General features: G+C 41.8%; 1 protein-coding gene across 2 annotated transcripts in view; it reads left to right on the top strand.

Annotated features, from left to right (window-relative positions):
• Window positions 1-1298: 1298 nt before the first annotated feature.
• cavin2a (caveolae associated protein 2a) overlaps window positions 1299-10254 on the top strand; it is a 21572-nt gene continuing 12616 nt past the window's right edge. The window contains exon 1 of one of the 2 annotated variants that reach the window (XM_015053882.1): window positions 1299-1936. In XM_015053882.1, the coding sequence (XP_014909368.1) occupies window positions 1400-1936 (537 nt within the window). In that variant the 5' untranslated portion in view covers window positions 1299-1399. The remainder of the gene's footprint in view (window positions 1937-10254) is intronic. The other variant, XM_015053881.1, reaches the window with a different exon arrangement.

Genomic DNA, 10254 nt, shown 5'->3' with positions numbered 1-10254 from the left:
TCATTGCCAGTATCCACTGATAACGGAGTCGCAGGTTGGACGTATAGTTTTGTTTCTGTGAGAAAATCAATCCGTCAGATAAAAACACGCCTCCCAACATGCTGTGACTTCCACTCCGATTGCGACACATTCCTGCTTTATTTGCCCCTACAGCATGTGATCGCGTTACTATGAATAAAAGATTTACAGTGACAGAGACGAAGATTGAGAAAGAGAGCAGGGCAGGATGCCAGCATGCTGATGAGCTCATTGTTGGAACAGGGATTTCCACATTTCCATGCCATGATACAGAACTGAACAACAAGAGCAAAATACGGCCACAAACACTCAGATCTACTCCAGGAACTGAGCCTGCAGGAGGAGGAGCAGGCAGGTACCAGGTGGCTTCAGCGTCACGTTGAGTCTTTGGAGAAAAAGCCTGAATGAGTTGTTCAGCAGAAACTTCTGCACTGTTTTTGTTCTGGACAGTCTGGGACAGTTTGGCTCGATGCAAACGTGCCGCAGCCAGCGCTGTAAACAAAGGTAGCCCTCACTTTTATTTAACAGATGCAGCCAGGCATGCTCAATGTGGAATGGACACACAGCAGGCCGAAACACAAGGAAGAGCTGACATCCACTCACTGCAGCCGTGAGTCGATGCAGACTGAGCCGGCTGCATGAGCCAGCTCACTGACAGAAAGCTAGCTGCGCTAACCCTAAAGCTCTGACCATAAACATTGGTTCTGCTAATGCTGCAATGCTTCACCAACATGGTAATTAGCAGGAGCTAATGCTAAAGCTTTATGATAAAAACATCAAACTACTCGAAGAATCGTTATAGTCAAAAAACACCTCAACATAGATGTTGAACTTTAATCAAATGAAAGTTTATAAAACTATTTATGTGTGTGTATGTGTGTTCTTCGGTCACAGTGACGTAGGCTGTTACTCTTTAATAAAAAAACTAGAATCTTTCTGAGATTAATCTCAAAATTTCTTAATTTTTTGGCGGAAATTTACTCCTTTTTTATCTACATTGACTCTAACACACCGTTGTACAACTCCTATATCTATATTAGAATAGTAACTGAAGAGCCGTTTGTGAGTCAAAAGAACCGGTTCTTTTGGGTGAGCCGATCCATGGAGCCAGGATCCCGAACGGAGCGGAACTCCCATCAGTCCTCTCTCCAGCAGCAGGGCTCGGCCTGCTCGTCTCCCATAGCAACGCGGCCCCTCCTTTTGGCCGGCAGGGGAGGTGTTTGAAAAGTTCACGGCGTGTTTGTGCGTGTCAGAAAGGGGCGTGGAGGCCGAACCCACTCCAAGGAGCTCCTCAGCCCGCCTGCAGTCGCTGCGGAGCCCGGCAGAGTGACAGCAACCCCCCCCACCCCCTCTGCAGAGGAGCTGTTTGAGTTCAGGAGCCATGGAAGACGAAGGGTCCCACGCAGAGCCCGGCAGCGTGTCGGTCAGTGTGTCTGGCAGCACCCACACCCTCCCACAGCTGCAGCCCGACAACACGGAGCTGCAGATCAGCCCGTCCTCCGCCCCCTGCTCCCCGACCCCCACCGGGACCCTGAAGCGGCTCAGCCTGCGGGGCCCCCTGAGCCCCACCGCGGCCTCCCCGCCCGGCCAGGTGAGCGCCATCACGGTGGTGGCGCTGCTGGACAAGCTGGTGAACATGATGGAGGCGGTGCAGGAGAACCAGCAGAGGATGGAGCAGCGACAGTCCGACCTGGAGGGCGCCGTGCGGGTGGTGCAGGGCGACGTGGTGCGGCTCTCCAAGACCCACCTGTCCACCGCAAACAGCGTCAACAAGCTGCTGGAGCGCTCCCGCAAAGTCAACGGCAACGTGAAGGAGGTGAAGGAGCGTCTGGACAGGCAGGCGGTGCAGGTGAGGAAGCTGGAGGCCAACCACAACCACCTGCTGAAGAGGAACAACTTCAAAGTGCTCATCTTCCAGGTTAGTCGGTTTAAAAAAAGCTGCACCGAAACATTCAGTTTGCGCCATTTGAGAGGCAGAACCTGTGAAACTGCAGCAGGTTATTATGGAGGAGTGCGGTTTCTGAGATCTATTTAAAACAGCAGACCTGGTGATTACTCCGATGGCAGTCAGGTTGTTGTTTTAGTCTGAGCTGTCAGGATGAATCATGATGAAGCTGCTGGGAGTTTTTCCGTCAAACAGCTGCTTTAAAGCTGCACTCTGCAACTTTTATGAACAATGCTTATTTTTTACATGTTTGGTGAAACTGACATCATGTTGTGTCAGTTAATTAGTGAAAAAATGGAGCTCTTCTGTCTTCTCTCAGTGTTAACTAGAAACAACCAATCAGAGCCAGGAGGCGGGACTTAGTGCTGTCAATCCCCCCCACTACATACCCTGCCATAAGTCCCGCCTCCTGGCTCTGATTGTTTTTTTTTCTTCAGATAGGAAAAGTTGCTCAAAGAGGAAGTGGAACTTTTCACAAATTGTCTCAAAAACTGTTCTGACATTGAAACAATTTTAACAAATATGTAAAAGTAACTTTTTTAACAATAAAAGTTACAAACTGCAGCTTTAAATGCAGAACCAAATATTTAAATAATCTACTACCATCATGTGTTTTATTATTATTATTATATTTTATTTCTCGGCCTGCTAAAATCCCTCATATTTTGGTTGATCATCTTTGCTCATATTAGATAAAGTTGTGAGACTCATCAATGTATTACTTATTTTCAAAACAATTTGATCAAATGTTTGTAAGGAAAGTCAGTTTATGACTTAATTTGAGTTCAGGACACAACAGTACAGGCTTTCAAATGGTTTCTACACATAATCCAGTTTTTAATCAGCTACATTCATTCTGCGGCAGCAAACATCTGCAGAAATTAATTTTATAAAATTATAGGGTTTAAAATTGTGACATTGTTACCAGTTTCATTTATATTCTCAATCTTTCTGTGGAATGTAACTTAAATTATTTGCAAAAAGTTTCTCTTTTTGCAGATTTTTCTGTGTAGTACAACATCAAATTATTCACGTTTTATTTGGAGTGTAACTCCAAAGTATTTGCTAATTTTTCCCCCTGTTTGCAGATTCTTTTTGTGAAGAATTCCTCCAAATTATTTACAAAAAATTCACTTTTTGGTTAATTTTTCTATGGAATCGAACTTCAAAATATTTGTGAATATTTTTCATGTTTAATGGGGTGTATTAAAAATATGTAATCCAAAAATGGAGCTCCAAATTATTTGCAAAAATTAACATATTTGCATATTTTTCTGTGGAGCATAACTCCATTTTTGTGAAAAATATTCTTGCTTGCTGATTTTTAAAAATTATTCTAAAAAGATTTTGCTGATTCACTGTTTTTCTTCTCCATTTGCATCTCTGTTGAACATATTTGAAAAGAAAATGCAGCTTGGGAAGCTGAAATACTTTGGCAGGTTGCTGCTTGACATGCTATTGGCTCGGAACAGCAGCCAATCCAGAAACACCAGTGAGTTTCCTTGATCCTGATTGGCCGCACATTAAGGTATATTTGGTCTTTAAACTGATAAAACTGGCAGCTGAAAACATTTTTAGAAGGAGTCTCAAGTATTTGCAGAGTTCTGCTGTTTGTGGTTTATGTTCCAGCTTCTGGTACAACTTTGGGTCAAACATTTGTACCTGGTTTTAATCGTACTGTAGTAAAGTATGTGATTGTCAGCTCCAATCTGTTTTCAGTGGTTAAGGTTCTGGACATGGCATGTTGTTTTAAATAGGCATGTTTTCCCCTATTAATTCAAAATTAAAAAAAACTATACAAGATCTCTGAAATGGTTCATAAAAATTAAGTTATTGAGCATCCAGAGAACGGCTAAATCAGACCTGGGCTCAAGATTTTCCCTCAAAACAACCATATCTCATTGTTTTCTGCTGAAATCTCATGAATCAGACTTCAGCTCATTCATGACGAGTCGGATCCGCTTGGATCCGCTTGTGGTTGTTGCAAAAGTTAAGTGGGATCTTAACTTCGGTTTTCAGTTTGAATGTTATCGATTTTTAAGGAAATCATTCCTAAATTATAAAAGAGTAACTTCAAAGCGACTTGGTTCTCGTTAGCACACACGCTGCTCTGTTTGAGTCCCATTTGCATTCCTATTTGCCTGGAGTCGTGGGTGCGGTCAGGATGTGTGCGTCCAGCTGCAAAGCCTCGCACATTTACGCCTGAAACCCGTCTGACGGGACCTCCGACCAACAACTGCAGAGGTGAACAACACGATCCCAGTATTCATAAGTTTAAGGTCCCAGCAACACCCACCCACACTCACAGCTTGTCCCTGTGCTCCAGAAAAGAAGGGTGTGTCTGAGAACGGAGCTGCAGGAGATAATAGAGGATGGCCTTAGACACCGACTCTGCCTGGATCTGCTTACAGGCTGCAGCAGGCGGTCACACACACTCCTGGGTTTAGACAGGATGTTCAGCTTCAGCTGTTTCCTCTCACCTGTGGAAGTAAAACTCACTGATCTGGAAAAATAAATAAATAAAATCCTAAAAAGTTCATCTGGTCATACAGTAGTCGCCATTAAAGCCATAAAACCTGATATGGGCCGGTTTACTAGGAGTCAGCGTGGGTTTTTATCCTGCTGAATGTGTGTGCGTATGTCGTGTAAAAGAAGGAGGGGGCATTGTTGTTGACTCAGGCAGAGCCACAGAGAGCTCTTTACCGCCATTGTTATCTGGTTTCCCAGGTACTGAGGCTCTGTTGTTCAAATGCAGCAGGTGCCAAGAACCTTAACCTGTTTAAGCCGGTCTGCAGGTCTGTTGGTTTGTCTCTGCTCTGGATGTTTTTCAAACTGCTCGGCCTTGGTTTAATGTGCATTCTGTGAGTCGAGCATGCGGTGTCTGCATACGGGCGCAGTAAGGCCAAGTATCTGCATGTGTGTGCATGCAGCAATGCCGTTTGATGGTCAGGTGTAAGTAGTTACTGCGGTTGTAAAAGAGCCTTGCTGTGCCCGAGGGGAGGGAGGATGAAGGACCAGAGAGCAGCCCTGTGTTCCTTTCCTTTCTGTTCTTCACTCTAATTGGCACCCATCATTTTCTGCTGCCCCTAATGTCAGATTCTGCTTCCCCAGTTTAGCTTTTGCAGGGTTTCCCCCAGAAATTTGCTAAGCCTGGTGGTAGGAGCGCTACGGCAATCCACTAGTAACCCAACATGATTTTGTGTTAAAAACGTAAAAAGTTGCAAAAATTCAGAGGTGCAAAAGAGCCTCGCTGTGCCTGAGGGGAGGGAGGACTGGAAGAATAGAGTGCAACTCTTTTTCTTTTCCTGCTACCCCAACGTCAGATTTTGCTTCCTCAGTTTAGCTTTACTGCAGCTGTAAAAGAGCCTCGTTGTGCCTGAGGGGAAGATCGACTGAAGGAATTCTTTCCTTTCTGTTCTTGGCTCTAATTGGCGCCCATCATTTTCTGTTGCCCCTAATGTCAGGTTTTGCTTTCTCAGTTTGGCTTTCTCTTTGATGTAACTCAGTTTTTGCCCTCATCTTTTGTTCCACCACCTGTTCCAATTCCCTGAGAGCTTTGATAACACTTATCTGTTGCCAAACTCAAACCACAGAGGCCCTTGGATATCAGCGGAGGAGGGCGGGGGCGCGTCCTGATTGATCCCAAACAGTTGTGCTCCTGTATGGGACAGCTGAGGTGGAAACAGGGAGGTCCGTACCCGCTCCAGTTAGACAGAGATGTCTCCCGCTCTGCTAAGCCACTAATGAGGCCTTAATTACTGCTGCGCTGTACTGGTTTGTTTACCTTATTGTGCTTTCCTGCCTCAGTCTCCATGAATTTCATTTCCTGTGACAGAAGTCATTTATTTCTCAGCAGCTCATAACTTTTCTTGTCGCTGTTTATTTCTCAGAAGAACCAGGATGCCAGATTGAATTTAAGCAGAGCGAGAGGCTCGGTTAGAAGTAAAAACCTCTTAGGTGGGAAAGTTCAGAGGTTTGCACTGACAGGTAAAGCTCCTGTTCTTGTTTGCTTTACCAACCGTCCTGATGCTTTGTGCAGCAACACTTAATCAAAGGTTGTTGCTTAATCCAGCTTCAGAGAGAAGGAAGTAAAGCCTGTTTTTCCCTCTTTGTTTAATCTTTTCACCCAAGTCAGCCTCTGATACAGAGAAAGAAACTCAGAAATTCCATTCATTGTCTTTAATTGCTGCAGTTGAAAAGGCCTGTTGGTCAAACTTTTACTGGATTTAATGTCCTAACATGATGGTGAAGCATGTTTGGTTCCACATTAGTTACATTTTCTGCCAGAAAAGAAAACTTTCTAAACAAGAGATAAGAATGCTTCATTGGGTAGATTTACTCGTTAAAGGACATTCAACGGTTTGTTTCTCTGCCCCAAACTGAGGATATTCTGGTTTAGTCCATTTAAACAAACTCTGGTTTGCTTTCTTCATTAGTGCGTCTCGTTTGGGTCTGGATGAAAACAACCGTCTGGATGAGACGGTCTTGGTACGTTTCCAAATCTAGAGGTTTGTTTAGATTGTGACTGTGGCTTGGCACAACAGTCACCTGCTGCAAGCTTGAGCTTGAAAAAAAAAAAAAACCTCAAACCAACTGAAAATGTAACCAGTCAATAAACTGAAGAAGTAACTCGGATCAAATGAAGGAACTACAGGTGTGGGTTCTCTGTCAGGAATGTTGGAGGACTTTGATGTTGCCAAGTTTTGCACAATTTGCTGCTGCAGACTTCAGGGTGAAATGGGCTTCAGATGCAATCATGGAAATTTCTTCAATAAACATAAAGGTGACGGTTTTTCATTAGACAAGATTCAGATTTTCTTTTGAAGAAACTCGACTGAACTTTTTAATTGCACGTAACAAAATAAAAAAGGTGCTCCAAGTTCCTTCATAGATTAGTTTTAAATCCAACTCGTAATTAAAAGATTAAAACTTTATCCTCCCTTTTGCATCAAAGCATCACTGTCTAACCCTAAACCTTTACTCTGTTCGTTTGATGCATTTATAAACTAAAAAAGTTTAAAAAATGAAAAGATAAAACCAAGCAGATTTCTCAGGATGTGACCTCCAGTTCAGTGATTACAGTAAAATTATTCTGCATAACCCGTTTCTTCAATCTACTTTGCTTGTAACTCAGACTTTGATATTTTTCTTGGGAAAAGACAAAGATAGTGAAGTTTGGCCTTTAGGGACATTTATAGTGATTTCCTCTTGCATCAGATTGATGCATTTGTACCTGTGAAGCATAAATAGTTGTGTGCGAACAGTTTGTGCTGCTGCTGCCTGGTGCAGACGTCGTGTGGGAATCTGATCCTCCCCCACAGGTTGCAGCAGGCTGCTGGCTGCAGGCTGCAGCCTTCGTTTGTTTTATGTTCCTCATGGTGATATATAACTTGTTTCAGGGTGTTCACTCACTTCTAGTGACTTATTTTAGGTAAAAGTTGCAGATTTGATTTAAAAAAAAGTTGTAAATGTGCCATCAGAGCAGAAAAAGTGACTTTTTTACATATGTTTGTGTATTTTTAGCGGGAATAAACCTGTTCTGCGTGTTAAAGTGAGTTCCCAGCCTGTTAAGGCGTGCTCTCCAAATGAACAATGAAGTTTGTTTACGAACTACGTTCCTGCTCTGTTATCATTCTTACTTTCCCTTTGGGGTTCATTCCTCGGATAATCCTCTGGGTTTACAGCACAACACAGAGCCGAGGATAAATATAGAGAAGGAAAATGATAAGCAGAGCAACAACAAGGAAAGGAAAACAGAATATATTGTATGAGCAGCAGACTGCATGCGTGCAGACGAGCCTCCTGCATTCAGGTTTGACCAGTCGGCTCAACTGTTTCGGTCTTGGAGGCAAATGCAAGTTTGTAGCTGCAGATTCTTCTAGTTAGACTCCAGCTTTAATTACACTGAGAAGACCTGGGAGAACTTCCTCTGCAGACTCCCAACATTTTGCAGTGAGGACTCAGCTTTCTGAGATGGAGCCGCTTTTAACATTTTAATTACAGTAAAAATGGGGCTGCATTAACGCCGTGAAGCGGCTTGTTCCACCAGGAACAGAGCGTCTTTGTGTTGGGCGGCTCTTAGTTTGCATGTCCCTGGTTTTAGCTTTGGTATTAACTCGTTAACAAGGCTGGTTGAACTCACGTCCGCACGCGTTCGCTCTCTTCTGGTTCCCATCCAAAACACAAGTTAAACGTCAACAGATACAGAACCTAACAAACTAAAACAGTTGGCTTGATTTCATACTCTACAGTCATGCAAAATAAGTAAGTACACCCTCTTTTAATTCTTGGACATTCACTTGATTTGCTCTTTTCCAGGTTCAAAAAATGCATTTAATTTGAAAATCAAGTGAACAAAAAACATAAACCAGATTCAAAATCATCATTATTTATTAAAATAATAAAGTTATACTGTTAAAAGCTTATTAAAAAAGTAAGTACACCCTTGCTAGGTTCCAGTAGATGGTTCTAATAGATAACATGAGACCTGATGAAAAACAGCTTATAGAAGAAAAATATCCTTTCAGCATGTAGGTTAACACAAACATAAAAAAGTTTTAGAAAAGCAAATAAACAAATTAAAGAATAAAATTCTCTCAAACATTCAAACTGAAACATACTTTGAAGTTATCAGATATTTGCAGATCCAAGGAACTGAGGATCATTTTTATAAACTTTGCAAAAGAATAAAGTCACAATGTGTGGTCATAAAATTATTAGGAAAAGTTTTTTAATGAGAGAAAAACTTTGATGGTCAACATGAGCAGCTGGTCATGAAATCCTGATGCAGAAAATAATTTAATGAGGAGTTAAAATCTGAAGTATTTATAAAACCAAGATAAGCTTCATAAGATGCTCAACGTGCCTCATTTTAAGTTTTTCTTCTTATCATAAAATTACTACTGCTTTCTGCTGATATAGCAACTTTATTCTGGTAATATTATGACTTTGCTCTTGTATTATAAGTTTTTTCTCATCTTACTTTTTCTCACATTTTAATGGCTTAATTTTTGTAAATATGACTTTTTGTTGTACAATTTTATTCTTGTATTTTTATGAATTTTCTCACAATATTCCGACTTTATTTTTTTTTGACTTTTTTATCATATTATTCCAACTTTATTCTTGTAAATTACAAATTTATTCTTGTTTATCATGACTTTTGTTGCACGATTTTATTCTCATTATTCTGATATTCTTTCTTTTAATATTCTGACTTTTTCTCGTAATCTATTTTTTTTTCCTCTTAGTACTTCATCATGTAGTTGTGCATTAAGACTCAACCGTGTATTTACAGTAGATGAAACTGAAAGTTGTGTAAATACCAGCAGACATGTTATTTGAAATGAGTGAAGCTGAGCAGTGATGGAGTCTAACAGGAAGGATCTTCCGTAACGCTGCTCTGTGCGCCTCGGACGCAGCGGTCTGTCACTGGAGAAGTTCTGTTTGTTTTGTTTGTAGCTTTAGAAAGTCAGAGCCGAGAGTTTCAGCTGCTGGTTCAATGAGTGGATCCAAACAAAACCATTGAAAAACTTCCTGCTCAACTTTGTGTGAATCTCTTTCCTCTGATTGGTTCTCCGGAGCCTCGGCGTTCCTGTCAGGAAGGGAAACACAATCAGCTTTCTGCTGGTTTTCCTTTTACTTCTGTCTCAAGCATTAAAAATGAACAATAATAACTTCCTGCACTTTTGCGGCGGCCATCTTGCCCTTTAACCAAAAGCTTTGTCCAACATTATCTCTGCTTGCTCTTATCAAACAATGGTTGATATGGAAAAGAATGGGTCTGCACTGCGGCTCTCTGACTTATTGAACTGGAAATGTGGAGGAATGTCAAGGCGGAGCTCTGGAAGACGTTTTTCCATCATTCCTGACGAAAAAGATTTTAAACCAGCTGTGAAACTTTGTGATGCGATCTGTTTGGAGATCAGGAAGTTAAAGCGATAAAAACTCAAACAGCTGCAGCTTCACGTTACTCTGATGACTCACAGAAAGTTAAACATCATGATCCGGATGAGTAACATAATGGTTTGCTCCAAGATTACAGTGCCACGGCGTCACCATGGCGACGGGCTTGAATAGGCCGTCGCACTGTGTGATGGAGAGCCGGTGAACACGCCAAAGACTTCAGGTCATTAATTGAGCAGGTCGCCATGTTTTCCCGTATTTTTCCATGTTTTTCTGTAATTTTCTGTATTTTTCCATATGTTTCCGTATTTTTCTGCATGTTTCCGTATTTTTCTGCATGTTTCCGTATTTTTCCGTATTTGTCCGTATTTGTCCGTATTTTTCCG

Source organism: Poecilia latipinna, unplaced genomic scaffold, assembly GCF_001443285.1.
Source record: "Poecilia latipinna isolate Pla-1442-1.1 unplaced genomic scaffold, P_latipinna-1.0 Scaffold1211, whole genome shotgun sequence".
Taxonomy (NCBI): Eukaryota; Metazoa; Chordata; class Actinopteri; order Cyprinodontiformes; family Poeciliidae; genus Poecilia; species Poecilia latipinna.
This window is presented reverse-complemented; position numbering and strand designations above follow the sequence as displayed.